The sequence below is a fragment of the Lygodium microphyllum genome, chromosome 29, assembly GCF_053477565.2.
Source record: "Lygodium microphyllum isolate KBCC chromosome 29, Lygodium_microphyllum_v1.1.10, whole genome shotgun sequence".
Lineage (NCBI taxonomy): Eukaryota > Viridiplantae > Streptophyta > Polypodiopsida > Schizaeales > Lygodiaceae > Lygodium > Lygodium microphyllum.
The window spans coordinates 112,738,324-112,753,030 of NC_141163.1; the positions used below are offsets into that span (position 1 = coordinate 112,738,324).

At 39.7% G+C, this 14,707-nt stretch overlaps 1 protein-coding gene across 1 annotated transcript; it reads left to right on the plus strand.

The window, feature by feature from the left end:
* Positions 1-10,460: 10,460 nt before the first annotated feature.
* LOC148011040 (jasmonoyl--L-amino acid synthetase JAR4-like) lies at positions 10,461-14,073 on the plus strand. Its single transcript, XM_087671935.1, has 4 exons — positions 10,461-11,141; positions 11,286-11,387; positions 11,498-12,474; positions 12,562-14,073. The coding sequence occupies exons 1-4, from the start codon at positions 10,738-10,740 to the stop codon at positions 13,329-13,331; spliced, it is 2,253 nt and encodes a 750-aa protein (XP_087528061.1). The 5' UTR covers positions 10,461-10,737; the 3' UTR covers positions 13,332-14,073.
* Positions 14,074-14,707: the final 634 nt, after the last annotated feature.

The following is a 14,707-nucleotide window of genomic DNA, read 5'->3' on the forward strand; positions in this document are numbered from 1 at the left end:
ATCGATTTCCAAAGGGCTTTCCTTTTCTCAGTGAGTGTCATCAATTGGTGGCCAATTTTGGCTGCTAGACTCTGATTGGAGTACCATTTTTGCACAAAGTTGCCTTGTCCTTTCCCTTTTCCTTTCCATTTGATTGCTTTGAGCTTTTCCTTGTTTGTCTCACATTGAGCAGTATAGAGTGAGGATATCAAGCGTAATTCTCTAGCTATGGCCTTTGGGATATCCTTTATGACTTCTTCACCAACAGCTACATAGTGGGAGCAAACATGTTGTTGCTCATCCCAAGTCAGGGGTTCGACTATGAGCTTTGTGTGCTTTGGTGTTGGCCTTCCGATGTCCACATGGACGTATGCATGTGTAATGGCTGTCAGCTTCTTGTGATCAAGCTTCATTAGGCACTTCATCTCTGATTCGTTGGTCAAATGGGCCATCTCCTTAGCCAAATCTTCGAGACATTTCTCCTCAGGTCTAGGCTTTAGGTGCTTCGGATGTACTAGAGGTGTCAAGGATGTTGGTTTGCGACACCTCTTCCATAGGTAAATTTCTAAGGACACGTTTCACAAGGGGTGTCATCACGGCCAAAGGCTGTGATTGCTATGATTCTTGATTAGAAGTAGTAACAGATAGTTCAGCGGACTAGCCACTATTGGTAGACTGCGATGTCAAGTCCTTAAGCAGATCAGAAGTGGCCATGTCTTTTTTTGCCCTTTGTGCATTCACTTGTGCAGGGGAGCATTAGTAGAGCTAGTCACAATGGATTGCACAGGCCTATCCTTAGGCTAAGAGCTAAGGGTGGTGTCATGTCCCACCTCTTGGACATTTGGAAGCTTAGATGGAGATAGAGATTGGGATTGAGTAGTTGCACTTGATGACTATTGTTGTGCTTCTTGTGTCCGTTTAGGGGAAGAGTGTGTAGGAGATTAGGGACTCCTAGGTGGACTTGGCACTGCATGGGAGATTTTCTTGTGGCTGTTAGATGATTCTGCCATTTGATTTGTTGAGCAATCAACCTTGCCATGAGTAATGTTGTACCTATGATGCTCGTTATCCTCTTGGGAAATCAAAGGCTCCTTGGGCACTAGTAGATTTTGTGCCCCCTCAACGATTACATCTAATATATGCTTGTTAAGCACACTAGGCTGAGGATCTACCTTTTGAATAGTCCTGTTTGGTTTCTTGATTTCAATCGTGAGGGGCTCAGTCACTCCAACCTTGTTGAGTGAAGACTTGGATTTTCATTTAGATTTCCTCCTGTGCTTCTTCACTTTTGATATGATCTGACAGAGGTGGTTCAACTGGGGGTTTTGGCACCCAAATCCATTGGTGGCCTGCACAATATCCTTGAGCACGTAGCAATGCTTTGGATATCAATCGCGGCATTGTGCTGGCTCTCCATCTATACCTTCGTCTATACGGCTTGGGTTTCTTTTGTGGCCTTCTACAATATTTGTAAGTCCAAATCCTATCCTTGGCATTATCTCCTAACCTTCTAGTTTCAAGCATGGCCTCACTCACTAGTTCTCTCTATTCAACAAGCGCTTGTATCAACTCTTTCAACAAGTCCTTGCCCTCGTTGTTATGCTTGCCTGGTATGTCAGAATTTTCCTTGTCTTTCCCTCGAGGTTTGATGAGGTCACCCTTACTAAAGGTTGTGATTATCCTCACATCCAATAATGTCAAGTGTATCCTCTGTGCTACGTAATCGGCCTCACACTTCGTCGCCCTTTTGAAGGGTCGTCCTAGGAGGGTTTCCTTTCCACAATTAGCACTATTTGGAGAAACATGAAATAGGACATGCAAGCTTTCAGTTTCGATAGTTACAAGGATTTTGCAGTTCCCTATAAGTGCTTGTGGGTGTCCCCCATATGGACTAAGAGTTGCATTAGTCGATGTGAGCTCTGGTTGGCCTAATAGGGTCCATGCTTCATTGGTCAAGATATTAAAATATGCTCCTTCATCGATGAGAGCATTGACACTATGCTCTCTTGTTGCGGTGAGTTTGATCTTAAGATAAGCAGGTGATACTATGTCTTCTTCTTCTAGGTCTTGGCTTATAAATTTAAACCTTCTGATACATGCCTGAGTCCCCAACTGCACAACTGGATGTGGATTCTCCACTGATGTCTTGGGTCGTCTGTGCATTGCCATTCAAGGTGCATCTATCGTTAGGACTGTCATTTCTAGTCATCCTCCTAGTTGTAGCTTGATGTTGTTTCATTCCGTTTTGACTAGATGCAATCCGAATAATGCAACCTCTACATGTTTTTGTGGTGTGGCGTTTTTGCCCTTGCTGGTAGCAAGATTGACCCATTGAGGTTTTAGGGTCTCTGTTTGTCCTTGTTCGAGTATGGGCTTTGCTGTTTTGCAAGTGAGAGTCTATGCTTGTATAGAGCCATTACTACACTCACAACACACATTTTCTCATTAGCTTGAGGGAGGTGCAAAGGGGGCCTCTACAAGGGTCCAGGGCGGGGGGGATAGTCCCCCTGGCCCTCAGGGCCATTACGCTAAATACCATGCGCGATTTGAAGGACCATTCGTAACCTAGTTTTGAACTACTTGTTCTAGATTTCAACCTAGTGATAGATCTATGATGTGCTTTTGGCTCTATATGGTCTCTGGGTCGGTTTCAAGGTCTACAAGTTAAAAGTTTGAAAAAATCCAAATTTGGCCCAACAGATCTGAATGCCGGATTCGGCCCATCCTCCGAAAGGCTGAGGGTCGAATGCAACTAGTCCATATGTCGAATTCGGCCAGTCCAAATGTGGTTGTTTAAGTGTCGAATGGGTGACAGTAGTGGGCCGAATCGATTGGGCCAAGGGCCAAGTGTCCGAATGGGTTCAGGCCAAACGGTCGAGGGCCGAGTCAGGTGGGTCGAGTGTAAAGTTGGTCCGAATAGTAAATTCGGCTGTTGGGGCTGAATGCCAACTTGTCTGAGTGGGGTTGGGCCAAATTTTCAAGTGTCCGAGTAAGATGGGTTGAATGGTTGATTCGGCCAGGCCGAGTCCTAAGCGTTCGAATGGTGGTGGGCCAAATGGCCTAATATAGGAGGGCTGAGGAACGATTCTGGGACTCGGCTCAGATTTGATGTCACTTAGACGGACCAAATGCGGCACGATTTTGACTGACGCAATAATAAATTGCTCAAATCACATGATTTAGGTCACTGCATACTGCACGAACCTCCAGATCCAAGCTATGGATAGAGAGGAAGAGTTGTATATTCCTGGAATAGCAAATCAACTACAAAATGCAACTCAACAAACAAATGAAACCCTGACAACAAAAACGCTATTGCTTATTTTCCTTTGTTTTTGTTTGTTTTTTCCTACCTTAATGCATCCAAATCACACAAAAAATACCTACACTACTCCAACATGCTTTTCCAAATCCAAAAAAAACAAAAATTTACTTGCTAAGAAGATCAAATACCTCTTCAAACTCCCTCGCTTCCTACCTATCTACCTCGAGCACCGGTTCAAGGAAAACCCTACTTTAATGCTCGATTCAAAGCGGGCAAGCACTTAAGGCTTGAATCGTTGGTCCCGGCAACAACGGAACCAAAATGTAGAGGTGGGCACAAGCTCAATTGCCAAGTCCCATGGAGCACTTATTGTTCAAGCGTTCCAAGCTGAGCACTAATGGCTACCTCTCACATAGCCGATGCGCTATCCATCTCTACGAGTGTACTGAGCTTACATCCATGCCCAATCAAGTTGCCTCCTCTCCCAAGCACTCCGGTAGCTCCACGATCCAAGTGTAAGCTTCAAGCGAGCTCCATCCTCAAGCTTCACACTCCAAGCTCCATTGCCACGAGCAAGAGAAGAGAAGATTAGAGGGGAAAATGGAGAGCTTCTCCACCACAGTCCCTTACCCTCACACACTCATTCCCTCACACTCTCACACTCCCTCTCTCAAGCACAAGCTCAAGCAAGCAAGAACAAGAAGAAGAAGAATAAGAGAGCTACTTTTGGCCACACAAAAGAATGAGCTTCTCATTCACTTTTCAACTTTATATACAAAACCCTAAATCCCTTTTGAGCGGTCATCCCCTTATCCCCTTTTTTACATGGGCGGCCGTGGCCTAGGCCATTTTTCCCATTGTCCTACTATCTTCCTAGCTTCCTTCCTACCACCCATCTACCTTTACAAATTGCACGGGTGAGAGCCCGATGCTCTTAAAATAAATCATGATGTGCCTTGCGCTCTTTTACAAAAGTATTGACTTGTGCTTTTTCTTGTGCACCTTTCTCCTTGATTTAGGACTTTTCTACACTTCTTGTGTTTCCATAATTTTCCTTGGCACACCTTCGTCTTCTGTTTCACTTTTGCCTTGGCTTTGTCTTCTGCTTTAGATTTTTCAGATTTTTCACTTTTTTCGTTTGAGGGTTAACACCTCCATATCTCTTGCTTCTGCTCATACTTCCACTCCTGCTCCACCTAGGGGTAAAGGCTGCTGACCCTAACTGTCTTCATTTACTTGTACTTATTGCATGTACATGTGCACTGCAATAGGTGGTAGTCACCCGCTACTATCACTCTATTATTTATTCTTTACATGACAATAGAATAAGGAAAGGTATGTCACACATTGTGACTATTGGAGTTCCCATGACACCAGAAATTTCTCTTCTTTGCTTGAACCTTCTCTTTTGCTTTTGCTCATGCTTCCACTCTTGCTACAACTTTAAAAAATAACCTGATAAAAAAATGGCTCTATCCACTTATACACCTCCATTGTAAAGCTTAGATGGAAATCTAAACAGATGATAGATGAAGAGCTTAAGGTGAGTTGGAAAACTCTAACTAGGTGGATGACAAATTATGACAAGTCTCGAAAAGAGAGAGAGAGAGAGAGAGAGAGAGAGAGAGAGAGAGAGAGAGAGAGAGAGAGAGAGATTTTTTGTGTGTGTGTGTGTGAAAAGAGCATACAATTAACAAAAGTTGTCAAATAAAGAAAGAGAGAGGGAGGGAGGGAGGGAGTGAAGAAGGGCAATATGTTATAAGAGAATATTTTAGAAGACATGTTTCAATCACAATATACAGGATTGCAAATATTGAGAGGATATTAATTTAATAATTTTACTTTTAAAATTTTATATTGTTTTATATATTAATAAAAAGCATCACCCAAACAAAACATCTAGGCGGCATGGAGCAAGCCAATAATATTGAACTAATTAATTAATCAAGTACATATTACTAATTAGCTCATTAGTTCATTAATGTTTTCAATCAATTAATTATGAGTTAACTAATTTAATTAATGATAATTAATTGTTAGCTAACTAGTGATTATAAATAACAAGTAACTACTAGTTAATTAGCAACTCTCAATATGGCAAAGTGGCAGTATCATTACCTCATCATTAATGTTTTACATCAACACCTATGATAATTAGCAACAATATCATGGCACAATAACACATATGTAAGATAAGTTCAATGTAATATCAATGGTAGTACATATTGTATCTCCTTAATGGCAACAATGGCAACGAACTCCTTCCAAGTACACATGAATAAACACAACACTAATAATGGAGCCTCAAGAAGCTCAAAGTTCTTATGAAGCACTAAAAACAAGATAAATGACTAAAAGAAAACGACCACATGCATTACGTAATTTTTTTTAAATTTTTTATTCTAAAAAGATATTATTGAAAGTATAAAGTTTTTTATTATTTTTTGAAAAATGAGATAATTCAAAGAAAAACATGGTTTATAGTTGCATATGCAACAAAACCCCATTTCAAAGCTTTAATAAAATAATAAAGATTTTATCATAATAAAGCATCATAGTAAACAGTTGTACTAATAAAACATATAAAGCATTTATAACAATAATATTTCATGCAGTTTAATATAGTTAAATATTGTTGATTATTAAAAATAAAAATTAAATAAGAAATAAATATCATTATAAAATTTAATGAAATACTAATATGTAATCATAAAAGTCAACATAAACGATTACAATGTAAGATCATAGATGCAATATGTATAATAGAGTTATTGGAACCACATTTAGCTCCTTAAATCTAGAGCACATGTAACATTTAGGCAATATCCACGTGTAATGCACCACAAAGAGAAAGACCCTAGACTCCAATGTGACATTTAAAACAAGTTGCATCATGGAAAAAAGAAAAATTCACTATCCACCACCCACAAACATATGTGACAAAAGACATCAAGACAAAAGTTGGAATCCTTCTAAATATTGTAGAGCTTGATCAAGACAGTTCTCCTCCAAGTGCTTTATGCCGTTTGCTTTATGGCATAGATTCTATCATTTTCTGCTCCTTTAATGCAAAAACTAGAAGAAGAGACACACTGTACACCTTTTGAAGAAACTTACATTTGACCACACAACAAACTTATACTAACACATCCCCACAATATACGCCACTACAAACAACCTCAAATGAAGCCACCACGGATTATAATGGTGCATTGGCCATGCTCAATATTGCCCACAACTTCAACACAAGTTTCATCATGATCCTCTCTAGTTTTGAGCACCACTAAAAAAACCATAATGATGTAAAACTTAGTGAATAAGGGTCTCAGGAGCCAGAGGGCAACCATCCTTAGGTCCTCAAGCTTTTGTGTGTGTGTCAACAAAGGGCATGCAATTAACAAAATTTGTCATATGTGTGTGTGTGTGTGTGTGTGTGTGTGTGTGTGTGTGTGTGTGTGTGTGTGTGTGTGTGTGTGTGTGTGTGTGTGTGTGTGTGTGTGTGTGTGTGTGTGTGTGTGTGTGTGTGTGTGTGTGTGTGTGTGTGTGTGTGTGTGTGTGTGTGTGTGTGTGTGTGTAAATAAGGAAAATATGTTATAAGAGAATGTTTTAGAAGACATGTTTCAATCACAATATGCAAGATTGCTTTAATTTTTTAAATTCCCTATTTTATATATTAAGGAAAATTATCACCCAAACAAAACATCATGGCATGGGGCAAGCCAATAATAAAATTTCACATTTAGTAGAACAATAAAATGTAATAGTTTCCTCTTCCCTATTTGTGTGCATGTGCACAAGTACATGCCCCTATATCCACACACACCCCTCATTGTGCTACTACATGGTGAGATCAGTAACCTTCTCTTAATATATACCATAGATGAGGAGTGAAGGATAAATATGATAAAAGTAAAATGTTTGATCCATTAGCTTTGCCACATACTTTGAGTATGTTACTTTTGTGTACTTTATTGTATCATTTTTCACATGTTAGTAGTTAGTTCATACCTTACATTTATAACCTTCGAATGTTATTTCTCACTATGATGATACTTAAAAGCCTCCCAAGGTAAAAGCACTTTTCAACACAAAGCACTTTGCTTTCTTTTTTATAGATAGTTACCCGTGTACAATTTTCAAGGACATTTCAAGAACACGTATACATCTCTACTTATGAGTATATATGCATCTACACATATAGATTTGTATGTATATGTCTATTAGTCATCATATCTTAACCTCCATGTCTCAAATGAATTACTTTTGCTTTCTACATGTCATACACAAGTGTGGAGATAAGTTTTTTCAAATGTATGCCAAAAGGCTCTTGAATGTACAAAGATTTTGAAGGTGCAAAAAAGGAAGACTTTAATACATCGCATCGCATCTACGCATATAGATTTGTATGGATAAAAATAGGTTAGTTATCATATCTTAACCTCCATGTCTCAAATGAATTACTTTTGCTTTCTACATGTCATACATAAGTGTGGGGATAAGTCTTTTCAAATGTGTACCAAAAGACTCTTGAATGTACAAAGATTTTGAAGATGAAAAAAAGGAAGACTTTAATACATTGCAAACATTATTTATCATATCTTAACCTTCATCTGATCTCAAATGAATTGCTTTTGCTTTGTGCTTTTTCACAAGTCTCAAGACAAGTCTTTTCTGTGCACAAAGACTCTTATTTGTAGAGAGTTTGGATATGAAAGAAAGCAAGACTTTAATACACTATATATATATATATATATATATATATATATATATATATATATATATATATATATATATATATATATATATAGAGAGAGAGAGAGAGAGAGAGAGACAGGAGCACCCCATGACTATGATATGCCTTGTAAAATCAATTAAAGATACAATTTATGTCATGCACTTGTGTTCACAAGGTAGTGGCTATGCTAGCTAGTTGTGTGAGTGCCTCTATCTTAAGGAATTTTTTATCATCGCTCCTATGAAGCACTTTACTAAATTTCTCATGCCTTATGGATAAACAAGGCATGTAGGACTCCTATTATTTTCACCAATAATAGTGTGCACATTACTTTGCATACAACTTCTCAATCTTTCTTATTTCTTAATGTCATGTCCAAGCACTAATCTAAATTGTTGATAAAAGGTAATCATATTTGATTCACAAAAAAGGTATAATAACATGCATAGTAATGTAATGGCTTATCTCGTGTTCTTGTGCATAAGGTATGCGATGAAATCCTGATGAATATCAATATAAAGGAGTTGACTTTTCAATTGAAAGCAACAACTCTTCACCTCAAGTTCTATTTGGTATCAAACTCTATCCATAAGTAGAGCTTTTCCATGTATTTGAACTTTTTCCTCCAAAATCTGTAGAGTTTTATATCCACATATAAGCAACTCATTGCCCATAATTTTGTTCCATGTGAATGGTGGAAGGATATATAATAATTGGCTATACATAGAAATGTGAAAAGAGATTCACTTTCCAAACTATAATTGAGCCTACTCAACTTTCAAGCATAAAACTACAAATATAAAAAACTTTAGCCAAATGACAAGTTTTAGCCACCAAAATCATCCCTACTTTTGATTGAGAAATGACAAATCATTAGGGCTTGATGCTACCTAATGAGGTATTCTAGACTTTCTGGGAAGTATGCAAGTGTGATTTGGCAAGGCTACTTGATCTTATTGATCTTATAAGGGGGATTGGAGGACTGCATTAAAGGGGCCTCAATAAAGGACTTATAAAGCCAATTCCCAAGGTGCAAATGAGGAGGAAGCTTGGGCATTAATATCCATACATGATAAACTTTTTCACTAGGTCACACCAAAACAAAATTCCCCTTTGATATATTAGCATACAAGATTTTGCCAAAGGCTCGTGCTTGTTGAGGGAAGTATGCAAAAAGCACATGGGGGATTGGTGAACCTTCCTACTCCCAAGGAAGAACACTCAATACGGTCAATGGAAGATTGGTAAATGTAACTCAATATCAAAGATCGAGCAAAGAAAGCACCTAAATCAACCAAATCCTCAATGGCTTATAAAAGTTGAAGCCTACTAGAAAAGGTAGTGCCCAAGAGATGGAATAATAAATTTTGAAAAAGAGGGTGAGAAGAGAGTGTAATCTACCCCCTCTTTCAAGTTGAACCTTTCTTTGTTCAAAATGGAGATGGCAAACTCCTCTTATGGGCTAGGATGACCAAAGTGATTTATTGCTCATCACTTGGCCCACTCCAATGGAGAGGAGAGGGAACTCATAATTATCTATCTTGGAACCATCATGAAGCTAGGTTCATTTGAAATATAAAGTCAAAGGGTGGGTCAAGATGACAAGGCTATATAGCGACATGAGTTGGTGGGTAGGCATTTTAGGGGATAAGGGGAAGATGGATCATGAAATGTGGCATGTCACCAAGAGCTATATTACATGGCATGTATGGATGGCTCCATAGAAAATAGTGTCCATTGTCATTTCTGGTTAGAAACCAAAGCCCCATGGAGATATGAGAAGGTTCTAGAGGCATAATCTTAGGAGGCTTATCCAAAGTAGGTAAGAAAGATTTTGCATGCAAGGTGGCTTATCCAACGTAGGTAAGAAAGATTTTGCATGTACGGTGGCCTGCTTAATGTTTGTGTGAATCTTCTACACTTACCAACATGTAAATATATTACTTTGCATGAAAGTTTCCTACTCGTAGTTTAGAGTAATATTTATCTCCAATTATAAATTAAGTCGTGAAATCTCAAGAAAACCTTTGGGTCGCGACTCGCGAGGGAGGCAGGCTGAATGCCACGTGTTAATTTGAACGTGGCCGCGGAACGCGGCGGAATGCCACGTTAAAGCTGTCTAGACTCTAGGCCCCAAGACCGATCGGTCGGTGTGGAGAAAAAGGTCAAAAGACAGAGAGAGGATCACATCATACTGTATACATGAATGATGACAATGTGAGCTTTGAAGGCTTGCTCGAACAGTGAATTGGTATCAGCCTTCAGGGATGACGAATCACGATAAAATCGATCGAAAAAGCAGGCGAGTCGCGACCGTCGTATGTACGTAGGACCCATCAAAATCATGAAGGCGTCCAGACTCGAGAGGTCGGCGCGTGCAGCCAAACAGATCTTCTCTTTTTTTTTCTTTCTTTCTTTCTTTCTTCCCACCCCCCGCCCCCTTTAAATCAACCTACTCCTCCCCTCCTCATGCGTAATTTGAACGCGATACGACGCACTTAGGTACTGTTTTGAGAACTCGGCTGTTGCAAGCCTACATATATATACATAGACAGAGTTACAACGGACAATACCACATTGCAACATTAGATTATCCTCGAGATCCAGCCGCCATACATCAACTGCTAGCTATCTGCTATAAATCTTATACTGCCCTTAAATCCTCTTCTTACTGTCACTCGCTTAAGCTAGCGGCGGTACACCTTGTACTTTCCTTAGATCCTTTTCTTACTGTCGCTCACCTAATTAGCATCTCACTATGCCTGGCCTCCCCCTAACCAACAATCATAAGCTGGCCCAAGAAAAACCAGCGGCTTATCCAGCACACCCATCCTACTCCCGCAGCGATGCCATTGCCTACTTCGAGCAGCTGGCCGAGAATGCAGGTCAGGTCCAAGAAGCCCTCTTACATGACATCCTGCGAGAGAACGCAGGCTGCGAGTACCTGCAGAATTGTGGCCTAGTTGGTGATGATCAAAGTATAAATCTTCCTGATCATCATCATGCCACTGTCGGCGGCAGCTCAGCCATGACTGCTGCATTCAAGCAGCATGTCCCCATCGTCACCCACTCCGATATCAAGCCCTACATAGACAGAATTGTTGGCGGCGAGAACTCAGCAATGGTTCTGACAGCTGCTCCTATAGATGCAATGTCTTTAAGGTCTGGTTATTTGTCTGCACTGCAATTGCATTAGCAGAGCTGTATTCGATCTATGTATTTTAAATGCACATTAGTATTCATTGAAGTATCTTGTGAACAACTTATTGATTATGAAAGGCCTATCTTCATCATATTTTTCTGCAGTTCTGGAACAACTGAAACAAAGGAGAAATTTACCCCCTTTTACGACTGGTTGAATACAGTATCAGTGGAACTAGCGAGTATCACTGCAGCTTATAGAGACCGGTAAGTTACAAGTTAATGGCCTTATTAGCTTTTTCGAAATGAAAAGTGATATTATGGTTGACATGGAGGTAAGTATACTGATCATTACCCACTCAAACCTGGCTCTGCAGTGTCTTACCTCCCATCACACCTGGTGCCAAGATTCTGGACTTTTTATTCGCCGGGAAATACTTCAACACTAAAGACTGGTCTAGTAATGTAACGAATGCGGACCAGCTGGTGAGGACCGATCAGCATGAACGGATCAAGATGAAGAAGAACGATCATACTTCTAATAAGGGACTACCAGCTGGAACAGTTACCACACACCTGATACGAGGTGGAGTGTTCAAAGCACGGGCTGAGAAGGTGCTTGGCGCACAACAATGCAGCCCCGATGAAGTGTTTGTGGCTGCTGACTGCCAGCAAGCCATGTATTGCCACTTGCTGTGTGGGTTAGTTTACTGTGAAGAAGTTGAACTGCTCACCGCCATCTTTGCTTACACACTGCTTGAGGCCTTCCGCATGCTCCAAACTGAGTGGCAGCAGTTGTGCCATGATATAAGGGTCGGTGAATTGAGCAGTGCTAAGGTTACAAATCCTGCACTCAGGATGTCCATTGCAAGGACAGTACTGAGGAGGCCAAATCCAAGTCTTGCCGATATGCTCCATGCCAAATGTAGCAAGCTAGCTAATATAAGCGATTGGCATGGGCTTATCCCCCAGCTCTGGCCAAAGTGCAAGTATGTTCTAACCATCATGAGTGGGGCAATGGAGCCATACACAGAGAGGCTCCAACACTATGCAGGCAATAGTAGCAATGACGTCAAGGAGGTAGTGCAGCAGATTCCATTGGTGTGTGGCGATTATGGTGCGAGTGAGGGATGGGTGGCGATTAACATCAACCCATGCATATCATCTCCCCCACAGCATGTTTCTTTTACCATTGCCCCTCACCTCGCTTATTTTGAGTTTATACCCTTATTAACATCACAGCAGCAAAGCTCCCCCTCTAATTGTATCAATGACCAGCTGGAGGGCCAGCCCATCAACATGACTCAAGTCCAAGTGGGACAGGAGTACGAGATCGTGCTCACAACACGCGGCGGTAAGTTCTTGATAATTGCTTCAGCAATATCTGCCAATTAAAAATTGTACTCCTTCGTCTTATTTATGGTATAATTACATGCTGCAGGGCTTTATCGATATCGCCTGGGCGATGTGGTGAGAGTAACAGGTTTCTTCAAGTCATGCCCACAATTTAGGTTCATGCACCGCAAGAATGTGGTGCTCAGCATCAACATAGACAAGAACACAGAGAAGGATCTAACTGTGGTAGTAGATAAAGCTGCAAAGAAGCTGGCAGAGGCAAGTGCACCTCACAAGCTGCGGCTGGTGGACTACACCAGCTATGCACACCGATACATTACTACCACGACCAGGAACACGACTACTAAGCAATTATATAACACAAATTCATCCTCGATGCCTGGCGATCAAGTATCACAAAACAGCAGCAGCAGCTGTGGTCACTATGTCATATTCTGGGAGCTGAACATGGGGCTGCCACCCCATCAAAATAAAAATCAATCACTACAGCCATGCACTAGTATGTTAGCCATAAATGATAAGATGATAGCTATAATTAATGATAAGATGATGAATGACGATCATGGAAAACAGACTGAGATGGCAACAAGTAGATGGTTGGCAGAGTGTGCCAGCCTCATGGATGCTGCCTTTGTGGAACCGGGCTATGTCGTCGCACGAAAAATGAAGAGCATCGGCCCCCTCCAGCTTTGCGTCGTCAAACAAGGAACCTTCTCAAAGCTCATGAATCTTAATCATCATCCAGCCAGGAGCCTCACCCAATACAAAACTCCACGCTGCATTGTCTCTCCTCACCACCTTGCCATCCTGCACTCCTCCATTGTATCCACCCACATCAGCTCTGCTTACACCTAATTGCCGGCTGAGTCTTTGTAATCAGATCCATGATTATAGTTACTGTTAGATGTCATAATTATAACTCTTGTTAGATGTTAATAGATGTAAAGCATAAGGAACTTCACATCATTTTCTACATAGGGGGAGAAAAAGGAAATAGAGATTTACCATATAACTTTCTGGACACTTGGAATTCACAAGGAACTTTTACTCATTCCCTATGTAGGAAATTTTATGAAATGTAGGAAATTCATTGATATTTCCTATATATGTATCCATGTATTTCCTACATATAAGTAGGGAGTCAAATTCCCCACATCTACTAGTAGGGAATCACATATCAAAAGAGAGAATTTCCTACATTCTTTCAAAATTCCCTATATAAGAGACTAATATAGGATAATCAAATTCCCCACTTCTAATAGTAGGGAATTATAGATCATTGTAGTGAATTCCTATATCCTCTCAAAATTCCCTACATAAGAGAATGTAAGAATGTCATTCCCCACTTCTAATAGTAGGGAATTATATGTACCTATGAAGAATTGCCTACATTCTCTCAAAATTCTCTATATAGAAGAATATACGAAATTCAATAAATTTATTAAAGTTGGAATTGACCATATGAAGGTGTTTAAGAGCCATCTATCCCAATTACACACATATACACATGTATACATGCATGCACACACACACATGCCCTCTCCACTCCTAGTCAAAAAGTCATATCTAGATGCAATTGTGGACCTTTTTTCCTTGCATTAAATGTTAGAAAACTCATTGGAAATGGCCTCCATATTATACAAATGGGTGGCCTCAAGCTAGTTGCTCAATCCTATGCTAAACATAGCTCTATTTAATTGTTCATTTCATGCCTATCTAGTGTAACAATGCCTCTTGTTTTTGCTTTGTTCACTTGAGAATTTCTTCTCCTTAGTCCTTCAAAAGTTAATTTCAATGGTGCAACAAGCCATGTGAAGGTAACATATGACTAACTAATAACTAACTATTAGCCAGCGTTTGAGTAGCTCAATACATATAAACACTAGTAGACATGATAGTTTGATTAGTAGAAGGGAATAATTTGTTGTCTCTAATAGGGACTCGATGAAATTGAAATATTAGAGAGCTTCTAATGAGGATTAGTTGTAAGTTATTTTGTTGCTATTACTCAATTGAATTTGGTTCCTTTTTTGTATCATAGAAAATATTTTGATTGAGTAAATTGTTTACTTTAGTTCTTAATAAGAGTTAGTGTAAAAGACTCCTTACCTTCCTTAATTATAGTGAGTTAAATGATTTTAGACTAAGATAGATTCATATAAATTATTATTTTTAGTATGAAATAAAATTTGTATTGAATATTTACAAACATAAAATTTGGTGACCTGGCT